The sequence below is a fragment of the Podarcis erhardii genome (genome assembly GCF_964252035.2).
Source record: "Podarcis erhardii genome assembly, chromosome: 2".
NCBI classification, from domain to species: domain Eukaryota; kingdom Metazoa; phylum Chordata; class Lepidosauria; order Squamata; family Lacertidae; genus Podarcis; species Podarcis erhardii.
In genome coordinates this window covers 28,771,984-28,788,760 of record NC_138498.1, presented here as the reverse complement: position 1 = coordinate 28,788,760, position 16,777 = coordinate 28,771,984, and the positions used below count along the sequence as shown (strand labels likewise).

General features: G+C 46.1%; 1 protein-coding gene across 9 annotated transcripts in view; it reads right to left on the bottom strand.

Moving 5' to 3' along the window:
- LOC309334918 (dynein axonemal intermediate chain 2-like) overlaps window positions 1-16,777 on the bottom strand; it is an 82,570-nt gene that overhangs the window by 36,785 nt on the left and 29,008 nt on the right. For 2 of the 9 annotated variants that reach the window (XM_081849688.1, XM_081849689.1), the window contains exons 13-14: window positions 16,478-16,522; window positions 15,796-15,982 (exon numbers count right to left, since the gene is read on the bottom strand). In XM_081849688.1, the coding sequence (XP_081705814.1) occupies window positions 15,905-15,982; window positions 16,478-16,522 (123 nt within the window). In that variant the 3' untranslated portion in view covers window positions 15,796-15,904. Of the gene's footprint in view, window positions 1-7,074; window positions 7,156-11,932; window positions 11,975-15,795; window positions 15,983-16,473; window positions 16,523-16,777 lie in introns of those variants that run through there. The other 7 variants (XM_081849690.1, XM_081849687.1, XM_081849682.1 and 4 more) reach the window with 7 other exon arrangements.

Genomic DNA, 16,777 nt, shown 5'->3' with positions numbered 1-16,777 from the left:
TTGTTCTTGACCTAGACTAGACACCTTCCTGGCGAAAACTCTCTTCTGGGACAGAAGTGGAACATGTTTGGTTTCTGGGTTTTTTTGAAAATAAAATGCTTTTCGGTGAACAGGGATAGACAGATATGAGAAATAACAAACATTCTGAGACCTGGACTGCCAGGGATTGGGCAGGCTGAAAGAATGAAAGCTCTTTCTTTTTCTCTTGCAGGCCCTGTGAAGTGGTTAGAGAGCTGGGCCTAGGAGACCAGGGTGCAAATCCTGACCCAGCCACGAAGCCTAAGGGGTGACCTTGGGCCAGTTACCCTCTCTCAGCTAAACCTACCTCACACGGTTGTTGTGTGACATGTAGAGGTGGGGGAGCAATGTATGCCCCCTTGAGCTCCTTAGAGGAAAGTTGGGCAATCATAAACTAATAATAATACTAATAATAATAATAATAATAATAATAATAATAATAATAATAATAATTTCTATATACCCCGCCCATCTGGCTGGGTTTCCCCAGCCACTCTGGGCGGTTTCCAACAGAACACTAAAATACAATAACCTATTAAACATTAGAAGCTTCCCTAAACAGGGCTGCCTTCAGATGTCTTCTAAAAGTTTGGTAGTTATTTTTCTCTTTGACATCTGCTGGAGGGGCGTTCCACAGGGCGGGTGCCACTACCGAGAAGGCCCTCTGCCTGGTTCCCTGTAACTTGGCTTCTCACAGTGAGGGAACCGCCAGAAGGCCCTTGGCGCTGGACCTCAGCGTCCGGGCAGAACGATGGGGGTGGAGACGCTCCTTCAGGTATACTGGACCGAGGTCGTCTAGGGCTTTAAAGGTCAGCACCAACACCTTGGATTGTGCTTGGAAACGTAATGGGAGCAAGTGTAGGTCTTTCAAGACCGGTGTTATATGGTCTCGGCAGCCGCTCCCAGCTCTGACTAAAATTTAAAACGTACTAATTAAGCCCTGGCCACAGCGAGGGGCTTATGACGAAGCTATTGCCGGTCACAGGCTTGAGGAAGGAGTGGGGCTTATATTTCTCAAAGGGGTCTCTAGTAACCCCTGCATTAGTCCCCGGAAACAGTTCTGGAGTGGTTCCTCCTCCCTGCTTAACCCCCACTTTTTGACTCCAGAGTATTGTTGCCATGACGACAAGTCACTCCCATAAACAATGGGCTGGCATGGCCGATAAGGCATCCACAAGGGAGGCTGTCTCCAAGGCAACCCCCTTTATAGGAGAAGGGGGGGAAGGGAGCCCTCCATTCCGTATCACTGGGGGAGCAGGAATAATCACGATAGGGATCAACAGAAACTTGCATCTCCTCACAAGCGGGCAGCCAGTTCCCGTTCTCCAAAGGAACCTTCTTCATTTGAACTTTTTCAGCTCTTACTGTTGCCAAAATGTGGGGGGGGGGAGGCAGGAGAAGCAGCTGTAGGTCAAAGCAAAGGAAACATTGAGGCACAAGGATTAGAGGAATTGCAAGGCTGCGTTTTAATGTTTTAATATTTTAATGCTGTATTTTAATCTTGTTTTTTAAGTTGTATTTCAATCAACTTGTTTTTATTATTGGTTGTTAGCCGCACTGGGGAGGGTGGGGTATAAATAAATAAAATTATTATTATTATTATTATTATTATTATTATTATTATTATTATTGAGCCCTTTGGCCATTTATGATCATCAGCATCCTAACCCTGGCCACACGAGACTCGTATCCATGTATAACGCGCTCACATGCAGTGATTTCTTGGATGCATGTCCCTTCCGTGGAGGAAATCTACAGCGGCTGCATGCTGCTCTACTGTATATTATCACCAGGTCTGCTTTTGTCACAGCTACTGTGGACTTTCTGCCATGTATACATGCAGTGAAACAGACAGATAATTATGTACGCTTGATTCCGACAGGGGTAGCGGTGTTTGTCTGCAGCAGCAAAGGCGAACCAGGGTCCTGCGACATCTTCAAAGCTTACTAGCCTCTAGTTTTTAGTTTATAGTCCGGTGGGTCACGGGACTCTTTGTTGTTTTAAAACAAACATGGATTCCCCACAGGCAGGCAGAAATAATAGTTTGGCTGTAAACAGCCCCATTATCCCAGACTCAATATTCTGGGTGTAGACATTTGCCAGCCTTTATCCTATCCTGAACCTGTTGGACTAAATACGCCCTCTTATATACAACCTGTAATATTCAGCTCAGCAAATTTTGGATTTCCATCTCCTCCTCCCCAGGTTTGCTATCCTTTCAAGACAACTCTCATGTTCTTCCTTCTTTATTGCCTGTCCTACTTGATTCTATCTAACCTACAATCCCACTACAGTGGTACCTCGGTTTAAGAACAGTCCAGTATAAGAACGATTCGGTTTACAAACTCCGCAAAACAGGAAATAAAGTTCCAGTTAGCGAACTTTAACTTGGTCTAAGAACAGAATCCAAATGGTGGAAGGGCACAGGTGACGGGAAGCCTCATTAGGGAAAGCGCACCTCGGTTTAAGAATGGTTTTGGTTTAGAAAGGTTCCTGCCCCATTGTTGCATCTCCAACAGATATCACTACAGTTTTTATACATTTTTGCCAGTCTGACCTGGGTCAGGTACCACAGATTAAGTTCATAAACCGAGGTACCACTGTACTCTCAAATTGCCTACTGCCCCCTTCCATCCTTAGCTTGTTTCACTAGAATGTAGGAAAGGTGAAAAACCAACTGATTTATAAATTCCCCAAGCTATACCTGTTCTTCCCTTCCTTTCCTTTCCTTTCCTTTCCTTTTTAAAAAACACACCTTCTGTTTTCCTGATGCCCCAGCAACATTCTGATTATGACTTTTCCTTTTCATTTGGATAGCATTAAAATTATATTATTGGAGCCAAAACTCAGAGGGATCAGACAGAAGCATACAGCTGCAATCAGGGGCAATTTTCTGGGCTAGCCTAGGGGACATGAGCTCCAGGTCTCTTGGATAGGACCCAGATCTCCTTCCCCAGACCCCCTTTAAAAACAACAGGTTTTTAAACAATAATCCTTGCAAAGCACTGTGCCAGTCTAACCTCAATTTCTTGCCATCTTAATATGCCAGAGTTCCTGCCACATGTACCGTACTAGGTGCAGAAAACTCTGTCTGTGAAGGAAAGGAACAGACTGCACTGCTCGTCTACACAAGGATTGAGTGAAGCACAGAGATTGGAATTTGGGCTTTGTAAGCCTCTTAAGAGTTTGGTGTGGGAGCTGTAGACTTCGGCTGTCCATTGAAGTGAATGAGCTGTGCTTTCACCTACAGTTGTACATTGGTTGTCGAACACCTTGGTATTCATATGTTTCAGCTCCTGAATGATCGAAACCTGGAAGTGAGTGTTCCGGTTTTTGAACTTTTTTTGGAAAGCCGAATGTCCAATGCAGCTTCCGCTGTTGTTTCCGGCGCGCCTGTGCAATCAGAAGCCGAGCCTTGGTTTCCGAACGTTTCAGAAGTTGAATGGACTTCCGGGACACATTCTGCTCAAAAACCAAGGTACGACTGTATTCTCAACTTCTATGTATTCTATGTAAATGAACTCAAATATTACAAAATGTCAAGAAGCCCTGAGTGACCATCTTTCAGAGGGAACCTAACATATCCAAGTCCAGCCCTTCTGCAGCATCTTATAACTCAGAAAAGTGGGCTGAGTGTAACAGTATAATGAGCATTAATCCCTCTTTAAAGCTGCCTTTATCTGTTTTGGAAAACACACACACACACACACACACACACACACACACCTGCCTACAGTTCCAAGAAGATCCATGAAGGCCCTGCATCACCCAGACATGATGCAATTCCTCAAACCAAAGCAAATGTAGCACACGGACACAACAGCTTGGCTCCCCCCGGGGACTGTCTGAGTCTCAGGAGCCAAGCTTGCAGAGTCAATTGCAGCCAGCATTTCCCAGCAACTCTCAAGGGGAGTCCAAGAATATCCTTCTAATCAGCAGACCTAATTTCTCTCCTGACTCCCGCAAACAGGGAGACAAGCTGGGCTCCTTAGCAGCTGCTAATGAGAATGTTCAATGGCATAGACCAAGTCCAGAGACGGTGTTGCAGAGAACTGGGAATCTCAGCTTACCTTCTGCACTTTGAGGAACCACAGGATGACAAAGAGTTATGATGAAAGACACCAGCACACCCATGAGAAACGGTACGGAAAACATTCAGCTCAGGAGGAATAGAGCAGGCCCACACACACTTGTGGATGGCAAGGTGTCGCCCTTAAGCCCAGCACAGTGCAGCTCCAAATGGCAACTATTAGGAAGTGAAGATGGAAGAAGCAGACAAAACAGAGAGAGCAGGTAGAAAAAGAGGGGCAGTTCATAGGGAATCTAGGAAAGAGGAGACCCTGCAGAAGTCAGTGAAGGAGCCGCTGGGGCAATGTGAACATTGGTGTGCGACTGAAGTAGCCAACCAATAGTTAAGCATCTGGGGCCTCAGGCAATTGCTTCCATCTGGTACGCAGGCTGAGACCCTACCTGCCTGTAGACTGTCTCGCCAGAGTGGTGCATGCTCTGGTTATCTCCCGCTTGGACTACTGCAATGCGCTCTACGTGGGGCCACCTTTGAAGTGACCCAGAAACTACAACTAATCCAGAATGCGGCAGCTAGACTGGTGACTAGAAGCAGCCACCAAGACCATATAACACCGGTCTTGAAAGACCTACATTGGCTCCCAGTACGTTTCCGAGCACAATTCAAAGTGCTGGTGCTGACCTTTAAAGTCCTAAACAGCCTCAGCCCAGTATACCTGAAGGAGCGTCTCCACCCCCATCGTTCAACCCGGACACTGAGGTCCAGTGCAAGAAGTGAGGACACAGGGAACCAGGTAGAGGGCCTTCTTGGCAGTGGCACCCACCCTGTGGAACACCCTCCCATCAGATGTCAAGGAAATAAACAACTATCTGACTTTTAGAAAACATCTGAAGGCAGTCCTGTTTAGGGAAGTTTTTAATGTTTGAAGTTTTATTCTGATTTTAGTGTTCTGTTGGAAGCCGCCCAACATAATATTATTATTATTATTTGTGCCACCTGGCAGAGTTGGCCTTGCACAGAAAACAGTTTAATCCCCAAATGCTTAGTGACAGTTTCCACAACTGTGCTCATGGGAACTTTTGGATTCCTCATTTGGAAACCAGCTACCGCAAACAATCATCCCTGAAAAAAACAAAGACGCTGAGTTCATCAGCTCAAGAGAGGGGCAGCAGCCAAGCCCAGGGTGAAGCCAGAGTGTGCCTTATTGTACCCCAAAATCCACTGCAAGATGCAGCAATTCCTCAGCAAGCAAGCGGATTGGGAAAGGGATCTCTGCAGATATAAAGTCTGGTCTATGTCATCCCTGCTACCTGGGCTCAAGCATATACACAGCTTTTTAAAAATAATATCATTAGTCCAAAGCCCACTATTACTTGATTTCTCAGCAATCTCCTTCCCCTGCAATGATAATCTTCAGTGAAAAGCCACTATGATCCCCCTTTCTCATTCACTTTAACATTTGCCAGTGTTCCCACACTTTCAGGGCTTCATTTGAAGGAAGGCCAAGCCTACTTTCCGTGCCATTGTGCCTAACCTTAAGAATAAAGAGGAGAATTCATTTGTAACCTTCAGCAGCTGACAAGGCAGGTCAGGAAACAAGAAAGTGAGTCCAAGGCTCACCATGAGGAACGCAAGTTCATGGCCCCATCATCTTTGGAGGGGCTGAAGTCCGTGGCACCTGCTTAGCAGGAATCATAGAAATGTAGAGTTTGATGGGACCACGAGGACTGTCTAGTCCAACCCCCCGCAATGCAGGAATCTTTTGCCCAACATGGGTCTCGAACCCACTACCCTGAGATTAAGAGTCTCACACTCTACCAACTGAGCTATCCCTTCAGGAAGTAGCTCAGAACACATGCCTGCATTTGAGAGACCCCACGATCAGTCTCAGGCAATTGAGTTAAGAGGACTAGATAGGAGGGGATGGAGGACGGCCGCTGCCTGATTCATTGGAGACTTCCTAGTATCCAATAATGGACTAGATCAGGGGTTCTCAACCTGTGGGTCCCAGATGATGTTGGACTACAACTCCCATCATCCCTGAGCTCTGGCCTTGATAGCTGGGGGTTATGGGAGTTGTAGTTCAACAACACCTGGGGACACACAGGTTGAGAAAGGCTGGACTAGATCAATGGTAGCAAGCATGGTGCCCTTCAGATGTTGCTGGACTACAATTCCCAAGAATCTCAGCCAACATGGTCAATGGCCAGGGATGATGGGTACTGTAGTCCAAGTGTAGTCTGGAGGGCATTGTATTGGCTACTACCAAGCTAAATGAACCAATAAGATAACCAACAGGCAAAGCAGCTTCCTCTGCTTCCTATGTGGGATGCATCTTCCAGCCTTTGAGATGATGCTCCAGAACTTCTGGATCAGAGGTCGCATTGCCCAGGCAGCTTGGAGCCTCAGGGACCCTCTTTATGCAACAGATTACTCCCTTCAGCAGCCCTGAACTCTTGGTGGATATTGCACCACCAAAGTGTTGGTGTTGACCTTTAAAGCCCTAAACAGCCTTGGTCTAGTATACCTGAAGGAGCATCTCCACCCCATCGTTCTGCCTGGACGCTGAGGTCCAGCACCAAGGGCCTTCTGGCGGTTCCCTCACTGCGAGAAGCAAAGCTACAGGGAACCAGGCAGAGGGCCTTCTTGGTAGTGGCACCCACCCTGTGGAACGCCCTCCCATCAGATGTCAAAGAGATAAACAACTACCTGACATTTAGAAGACATTCAGGGAAGTTTTTAATGTGTGACATTTTAATGTATTTTTAATCTTTGTTGGAAGCCGCCCAGAGTGGATGGGGAGACCCAGCCAGATGGGCGGGGTACAAATAATAAATTGTTGTTGTTGTTGTATTTCAGTGACCTGCGCTGCATTATGTGTGTGTTTGTGTTTAAATTATTGAAACCCATCTGCATAGCTTGTCCTTGATGCTGGATTCCAAAGCCCCATCTCAAGAACTCATCCAGCACCATCCCCAGTCCCCTTCCCACCACTTTGCAAGGCATCAGGAAGGAGGGCCCCATGGTACCTGATCATCCACTTTGTGAGCTATGAGCGTGGCTCCTTCTTCCAGCTCTGCCAAGCTGACCGGCCGTATGCGAAGAGCCACCTAGAATACAAAGAGGAGATGGAATATGAGCTACAGAGGGATTCCACCCCTACTGATTCAAGGAAGATGAGGAGAAGGCGGTGGGATGGGGAGAGAGAGAGAGATGCTTAGCACCTTCATGGGAGTCATGGCTGTCCAGAGACAAAAAGCATGAAGACAGTTCCTTCCACTTCTGAACTTTCTTCGGTCAATTTCTTCCACCACTGCCCTGCCCAGTGCGCTTCACCTGAGCATCGCCTGTTTAGAGAGAGAACCTGCGTCTCTCAGAGGCCTTGGCAGGCAGCCACACACAGACAATTACAGTCTTTTTCCCTGGATGAAAGGAAACACTGTCCAGAAAGCAGCATCTCTGGCTTCAGACACCGCTGAGCCATGGGTCTACAGAAGCTGCTGCAGCCACGTGAGCCAGCAAGGTTCATTTCTTTTCCCCACTCGCCCTCTAAAGACAACAGCCCAGAGCTGCAAGATGTTCCGTCACTGGAGCTGTTTGTTTACCAAAATGCCCACTTTCTCATCACATGATGTCCAGAATTTGGAAGAAAGGCTTTCAGGACACAATCTAGAGGGTATACTTTCTAGGCAAGACTGTACCTTGGCGTCTGAGAAGTTAAAACACATCTGGTTTTAAATCAAACACAGCAGCTCCTGAAAAAAACAGGCCTTATTCTTATGTTGGGTTCAGTCTGAAAGATCTGCTTGTTTCTTATTCTTCCTCCAACAGAAATGCCCTTAAAAGGTTTTTTCCCTCAAAAACCCCCACACCATTTTATACAGCATCAAATGGGCTGCTGTTAGGAAACTCATTGCAGTTTCTAAATCACCCCTCTAAACCCTTAATAATAATAATAATAATAATAATAATAATAATAATAATTTACTTATACCTGCCCATCTGTTTAATGTCATTTTGTCGTACGCACACAGTAGAACTTCACCTATCTGAAGCTGGAGCATCATTCAAAAAAGCAGAGAGGAAATCGAAGTCTGCATAACTGAAATGCAATTCTGTATCTACTGCTTTTTGCATTTTTACTGTTGCTACGACAACTGCTTTTGTTTCTGATCAGTTTTATGTTTTCTTTTGTAGGCTATCTTGAAAATCTAGATTAAAAAAAAATGTGTTTTTTTTTAAAAAGTCTGCATAACTGAGATACAATTTACAAATGACTGTATACCTAGGAATTAGAATTTTATATTGCCAGAGTTTAGATAAAGCACACTCTCTTGTGCAACAGGTATAACGGCTTATTTAATTAGCTGGTTAGTTAGAATATGGATATACTGTACTGCTTTTCAATAAAAGTGATCGAAGCACTTTACACAGTACAATGTTGGCTTACAAACATTCTTGAATAAAGTTGGTTACATTCTCAGTAGGGGTGGCTCCATATATGTGCCTTCTGGTCTAGGCTCCTATATAGGTAAAGGTAAAGGGACCCCTGACCATTAGGTCCAGTCGTGGCCGACTCTGGGGTTGCGGCCTCATCTTGCTTTATTGGCCGAGGGAACCGGCGTACAGCTTCCGGGTCATGTGGCCAGCAGGACTAAGCCGCTTCTGGCAAACCAGAGCAGCACACAGAAACACAGTTTACCTTCCCGTCAGAGCGGTACCTATTTATCTACTTGCACATTGACGTGCTTTCGAACTGCTAGGTTGGCAGGAGCAGGGACCGAGCAACGGGAGCTCACCCGTCGCGGGGATTCGAACCACCGACCTTCTGATCGGCAAGTCCTAGACTCTGTGGTTGAACCCACAGCATCACCCGTGTCCCCAGGCTCCTATATAGGAATATAGAAATCTGCCATATACAGAGACATGTGTATCTGAAGAAGTGTGCATGCACACGAAAGCTCATACCTAGAACTAACTCAGTTGGTCTTTAAGGTGCTACTGGAAGGAATTTTTTTATTTTATATACAGAGACAGATGCCTGAGACATCATGTGCTCTACCACTAAGCCACAGCCCCTTCCCCTATTACTCTCTCCCCCTCTGGCCCCAACCCTCTCTGTGCTTTTTCTCTCCATCATTTCCTTTTACATTGCAAGATCCATTGAGGCAGGAGCCTGTTTTCACTTCATACATGTGGCCCATGCCTTTGTGCTGAGGATGCTCCAATTAGCACAAGCCTAGGCAAACTCGGCCCTCCAGATGTTTTGGGACTACAACTCCCATCATCCCTGACCACTGGTCCTGTTAGCTAGGGATGATGGGAGTTGTAGTCCCAAAAGACCTGGAGGGCCGAGTCTGCCTATGCCTGAATTAGATTAATTGTGCAGGAAAACACAGCAGGCTGCACATACATTGCAACAGGAATTGAATTATCTGAATGTTGATTGCCAAGATGATCCCATTGTGCACGACAATTGCCACTCTGTGCTATGAACACACAACAATTGACTCCCGGTTATCACCATGTCAGTTTTCATTATTTTCATCCCAGGGTAGCCCCTCTCCATTCCTTATCCAAATATCGATTCAGGTACACAAGGCTACACAGGTCCGGTGTGATGCAATGCACACAGCAAAATACACAGGAGCTTTTCTCTATGCGTGCACCAGAGGCAATAGCCACAATGCACCCCGGCTCCTTAAGAATCTTGCAGCCTGCCTAACCATCATTGGGTAACATTTTATTTAGCAACACTTTGTTTGTTTGCTCACCCTAAGCTCCCAGGGTGGGTTACAGCATTAAAAACAATATTTAAAACAACTAATACTATAAAGACAATGCTTAGCCAGCCTGAAGTTTTATCTGCATCTAGGGAATTATAATAATAATAATAATAATAATAATAATAATAATAATAATAATAAATTTTATTTATATCCCACCCTCCCCAACCGAAGCCGGGCTCAGGGCGGCTAACAACACTAAAACAGTGCAACATTATAAAAACATTATAAACATAACATAATAAAACTAGTGGACAGGAGAACTGACACATACTTCGTTATCCCAAGTCATTATTTGCAGCTAAGTATGTTTACAGGGCTTGACCTCTTAGGTCTGGGGCATAAGATAAGAGGTTTTAGTTCCCTGTATAACTACAGCTATTCTAACCTGCCAGACAGGCTGCGTTGATAGAGTCAGCGAAGCTCTCTCTGGATCCCATTTTGATAAGGGAGAAAGCTGATCATCTAAGACCAAGGGGCACCCTTAGGACACCTACTTTGACCTTTCATATACTTACCGTCTAACACAACCAACTCAGCTCTTAATCAACTCGATCCCCATGCCGTTGTATTCGGGTTCCTTTGCCAATTGCGTGCGCGTGTCCGTGCGCGTATACCATTTCAAAAAGCGCTTGCCAACTTTTCTCTCTCGTCCTGCTGACGGACTTGACCGCCCGCTTCCCTTCCTTTTCACCCCTATAGAGGACTTAGAAACAAGGAGCCCCTTTCACTCACCGTGAGCTGCTGGTCCTTGGAGTCGCCCGTCTCCTTCATGATCATGACAGGTGCGCACCCAGAAGGCGAGGAGGGTGGGTGGAAAGACGGGGGCTGCTGGGTGGGAACTAACAAACAGGCGACAGCCACGTGCGGGTCCCTCCTTTTGACTTGTCGATTTCACCTCTTTCTCCCTTCTTTACCCGAGGCTGGTCCGTTTCAAGCTCAGTTCATTCCGACCGGAAAAAGCCAAGCGGGCGCTTCTCAATCCGAGGCAAGACTTGGGAGGCGTCGCCATTCAACGGGCACCCCGCACCTTGCCAAATTACGCGCGCGCCTTCTCTTTTTGGAGAGCTGCCGCAAGCTGCAGCTCCGCCTGCGCCTCGCCTTGGGGGACTCTCCCCATCTGGGATCTGCAGAGGCTCAGCCTTTTCTCTGCCCCCGCCGTCTCGCGCCTCTCTCTCTTTCTTCCTTCCTCTCGCTGCCTCCTGGTGTTTCGGGTCCCCTGGAGATCTTTCCAAAGTGTACACAACAACCGGGCGCGCGAGAGGCTTCCTCCTGGTGACACAGAGGCGCGCGATTGGCTGGGCTGCGCGGTTTTGTCCTGCTCCGCGTCGCCCTCTGGCGCTTAGTACCGAAGAGGGAGTGGGGGGCGGGTGCCACGGAAGGATAGAATCATGGGATCGTAGAGTTGGAACGGACCTTCCCCCCCAATTTCATCTAGTCCACCCCCCCCCCCTGCAATGAAGGAATCTCTGCTGAGAAGTATCCATGGCAGATGGCCAGATAGAGAAGGACCTGAGGTGGCTGCAGCCAGAGAACTCAGCCCGTTTCCAGAGATTCTGGCATTCGCCCTGGAGGATGTCCCGAAGTAACCCATCAAGCAGCTTCGCCCCAGAACATGTGCAGAGTGCCTTTGCTTCATCACCGAACATAGGAGCCAACTCCTAGGGGCCGTGGTCTCTTCGCACCCCCCTAATAAAATATTTGAGGGGGGTTTCTCCCTCAAAATTGATGGGCATTGCCATTCAAACGGGGGGGGGGGCGGGGCGCATCTTGTGATCAATAATGCAGGGCTGGGTTTACCTGGGCCCCCTCAATATTTTATTCAAATTGGCACCCCTGGCACCGAACACTCTCAGGCCATTTCCCCAACTGCATGGTCTGGGGCTGAGGTGGAAGGGATTTTTGTTGAGGAGGGTGCAGCACCAGCACCAGGCTTCAAGAAGAAGATATTAGCGGGACAATTATAGTGTTCAAAGTAGCCACAATATCCATTTATCTGTACCACATTGCATGGGACAAAGAAGGAATAAGCAATTGCGGGGTTATCCGTAGCACCTCTTGTAACTTACCTGTTCTCTTTGAGGTTTTTCCCACAGAGCCCCTTCCTTTGCTCTCTTTACACGTCACTTGGTGGCTCACCTGGCTCTTCCAAAAATTAGAAGCCTTGATTAGATTTTAACATGTGCTGGATGCAGGGATTAGAGAGGTCTGGCACTCAGCTGAACACCACAAACTCATAATACTATTCAAGGACAATGTCACAAATGCTACACTTGGCCTCTCCCTCTCCTCCAGCTACCGCTGAAGAGCTAAACCATGGGTAGGCAAACTAAGGCCCGGGGGCCAGATCCAGCCCAATCACCTTCTAAATCCAGCCCACGGACAGTCCGGGAATCAGCATGTTTTTACATAAGTAGAATGTGTCCTTTTATTTAAAATGCATCTCTGGGTTATTTGTGGGGCATAGGAATTCATTCATTCCCCCCCCCCAAAATATAGTCTGGCCCCCCCACAAGGTCTGAGGGACAGTGGACCGGCCCCCCTGCTGAAAAAGTTTGCTGACCCCTGAGCTAAAGGACCATATTGCCGTGAGGTTGCCTAGAGGAAGGCTTAAGAAGAGACACAGCAAAAGCAGATCATTTATGAAGAAATAGTGCCTGGGTTTGTTTGCTTCCCTGTTCTCTTTTTCCCTTCCCCCCCAGCTGTCTATTTATTAGCTGCAAGGAGTGTGCTGTTTTTTAAACCCTCATATATATAAAGCCCCTATATATCATGAGGGACGTGGGTGGCGCTGTGGGTTCAACCACAGAGCCTAGGACTTGCCAGTCACAAGGTCGGTGGTTCGAACTCCTGCGACAGGGTGAGCTCCTGTTGCTCGGTCCCTGCTCCTGCCAACCTAGCAGTTCGGAAGCACATCAAAGTGCAAGTAGATAAATAGGTACCGCTCTGGCGGGAAGGTAAACGGCGTCTCCGTGCGCTGCTCTGGTTTGCCAGAAGCGGCTTAGTCATGCTGGCCACATGACCCGGAAGCTGTACGCCAGCTCCCTTGGCCAATAAAGCAAGATGAGCGCCGCAACCCCAGAGTCGGCCACGACTGGACCTAATGGTCAGGGGTCCCTTTACCTTTATATATCATGGGGACCTTCATGAGACAGACACAATGCTCCATGGGAAAGGCATCCAGTTTATGCAGCAGCAATGATACGAAGTGTGGTGGGATTGCACAGGGTGCAAAAGAAAAATCCTGAGAGCTAGAAATTTAGGATTTCAATATGTTTGGAACTGCTCTTGGCATGCGAAATTGTGCATGCTTTCAAACAAGTTTACCAAAGGGAGAGCTCAACCTTTAAGTAGTAACTCGCTAAGTAACTAACAGCAGGGACTGTGCGTTTTCAAGTGCATTTTGCGCATAGGCCAGATGCTGTGTGCACATCAGGAAGGAAAAAATAATAATAAAGACTGTAACAAGACTCCATTGGAGGCCGCTCTTCTCCATTACTCTCCCCCTCTGCTTCTACCTCGAGGAGAAAGTGTTTTGCACAAGCTGCAAGATGAGCATCCCGTTAATAATTTAACCAACAAGGATTGGTGGAGCTGCTGCCCTGCAATAGTAAGGCCTGGATATGTTAACTTTGCTGCGATAACTGGCCTTGGCTCTCTGTTGCGTGGTCCCTGGCACCAATGCTTCTGGTTATTGTAGCTCAACTGTCTTTGTGTCTGTATCTCTCTCTGTGTCCTTTGCCATTTGAAGCACTGTGGATTTGAGAAGCGACAGTGGGAGTTTTCTCTTGTCGCGTTGGAGGCAGCAAATGCAAAGATTCCTTTGGCTCAGACATTAAAAGGAGCAGGAAGGCAACAGCTTTAAGATCAGATACCTGGAATAACAGGTTGGGAATTGCCCAAGAAAGATGTTAAATTATTTTTGTATGCCACAACTGCTGCTCAAATTTTATTAGAAGTACCAACAGTGGAAGACTGGCAGATGAAAATGATGGATTTTTCGGAGTTGGCCGATCTGACCGGAAGAGTCCGCGACCAGAAGGAGGAGGAGTATCAGGAAGAATGGGCGAAATTTAAAGACTATTTTGTTAAATATGTTAAGTTAAATTAATTGGAGATGCTTGCAAAAAAAAAAACCAGATAGGCTTGGGATTGAAATAGGTAATGTGATGAATTAATATGTTTAATGCAGAATGTGAAAGAAAGAAAGATGTTAAGTGATTAATTTTATTAGAATATTGGTTTTGGAAAACCATTAGAATGATATCCACTGAAATTCAACCTGGGGGATATGAGGAAGTCACTTAAAAATGTTACTAAGTTTGGTTTAAATACAGTTGAGATTTATGTTTGTTTAATTTTTTTGGGGAAAATCAATTAAAAAATTTGGAAAAAAAAGATCAGATACCATCTTTCCATTGTATCACACAAAGTGATTATAGGGCAGCGATGGCCAATTCCAGGATCTGACATCTCATTAAGGAGGGCTTTGAGAGGAGGAGATGGATACTATTTTGTAACTGTGCTGGCCTGATGAAGAGGAAATTTTACACCTCACTCTCGGAAAAGTGAGTGGGTGACATTGGAAAGAAAACCCACCCTTTGTGGAAATAAATTTAGGTGCGAAGGCTCAAAGGGTTCAATATTTCTAGATAAAGTATTATTATTATTCAAAATTTGACCTTCAGAACTAGTCACACCAAAGGAAAAATACACAGCGCAGGGGGGACGGGACCTGTGGCCCTCTAAGTATTATTGGACTACAGCTCCCATCATCCCTGACCACTGGGGATGATCGGAGTTGGAGTCCAACTACATTTATTGGGCCACAGTGAAAATGTGTGTCCCAGGCTTTTAAGAGTCGTCTACCCTCTTGGATATGGAGAGCCAGTGTGGTGTAGTGGTTAAAAGCGGCAGATTCGTAATCTGGTGAACCGGGTTCGATTCCCTGCTCCTCCACATGCAGCTGCTGGGTGACCTTGGGCTAGTCACACTTCTCTGAAGTCTCTCAGCCTCACTCACCTCACAGAGTGTTTGTTGTGGAGGAGGAAGGGAAAGGAGATTGTTAGCCGCTTTGAGACTCCTTAGGGTAGTGATAAAGTGGGATATCAAGTCCAAACTCCTCCTACCCATGTACTATCTGAAACCAAAGGGGCGCATAGGTTGCCAGATGTGAAATTTTCTTCAGCTCTCCTACCCCACTATTGGGTTTTCCCCCAGACTGATGTTTCTTCTGATTTATTGCCGAAGAGTGGGTTTTCCTGGAGAAAGCAGCAGGGCAAAGATAAAACCACTTGGAAAAGCAGACAGCCACTCAGACCCATACTTTCTAAGTACAGAACAAGCAGAAGTGTGGATGAGCCCTTATTAGATGTCTCTGAATGCTTCCACACAGGTATTTATTATGGGATCGGGGCTCCACATATATATCCGTCTTTATTTCCCCCCTATTTAATCTAGGTGTGTTTCTGGGAGAAATTGGGGCAGGGAACCCCATATGGCTAATAATGACCTGCTTATAATATCTTGATGACCTTTTTGCAAATGAAGCCCCCATCTGAAATCACTCTGTTATCTCCTATGTCACTTGGCTGCCTTGCCTAGAGTGCTTTATTAATGCCACTCAACATTATAAACTGTCACAGTACTGAACCACACCTTCAGATGGCAGCAGCAAAAGCATCTTGCTCCCTCCCCCTTGGCAGAGACGCTGCAAAAGGACTAATTTCCCCTTGTTGGCATTTATGGATTTCTCTCTCCTGTGCAGAATATTAAAACGTCCCCTATGCGGAAGTTCCTTTTCTTGTTTTCAGCCCTGTATTGCTATCAATTCATCACGGCGATCTCAAATTTTATTTCTGTCCCTCTGGCACTGAGAGTTATTGCAAGTTTCCATGGCAAAGGCACTCAGGACTCAGCTGGACACTCGTTTGAGTTAGGATAGAGCAGGGGGAGAAAAGTGCAAAAAAATTGATGCTACATTTATTGATAGAGTCTGTTGTGTAAAAAAAATGACAGAAAGAGCAAACAGGAAGGCATATAAATTCCATGCAGGAATTTCAGGGTTCCCCATTCACTCTTCTTCTTCTTCTTCTTCTTCTTCTTCTTCTTCTTCTTCTTCTTCCTCTTCCTCTTCCTCTTCTTCTTCCTCCTCCTGCAAAAACAAAAAACCAGGAATATGTCTTTGCAAGTTTGCACTAACAAGTGAACTCCCCTCAAAATCAGTTTCTGGGAGAGGTATATCCTTATCTCTTCTGGATTAAAAGTTACCATAATGAATTGGAAACCACTTCAGACAGGTGAGGAATTGCATTTTTTTTTTTTAATCCCACAGTAAAAACCAAAACCAAAAAGCCAACCCACTGCACATAGAAAACGAGAAATTCAGGGGAAAGGGTTTTCAACTTAAATGTTTTCCCTGGTGAACGAATTCCTATGCCCCACAAATAACTCAGAGCTGCATTTTAAATAAAAGCACACATTCTACTCATGTCATTCCTGGAATTCATGTAATTCATTCTACACTGATTCCTGGACCATCCGTGGGCTGGTTTTAGAAAGCGATTGGGCCGGATCCAGCCCATGGGCCTTAGTTTGCCTACCCATGCATCAAATGATATTTGGGAGTGGGATCAGAAATACTGACCTTAGGAAGGATTGGTTCATCATCTTCTTCATCAAATGTCCGCTCCTGAAATATGGAAGGACGTTATAAGATATGTGGCCATCTGAAACATCTTCCTGGAACATTCCTTCTCTTGCTATGCATTAAGTGCCCCTGTACCATGATGTGTTGCTATCAAAGGGTTAAAAGGTAGCAGAAACGCTCTAATCACTGAGCAGCTGGAGGTCATTAGGCTTCCAGGAACATGAGTTTGTATAAACAGTCAGTCTCCCATGTGTTTGTTCCCTTTTCCCCTTCTCCCCTTTTGGGCGTGTTTGCTGA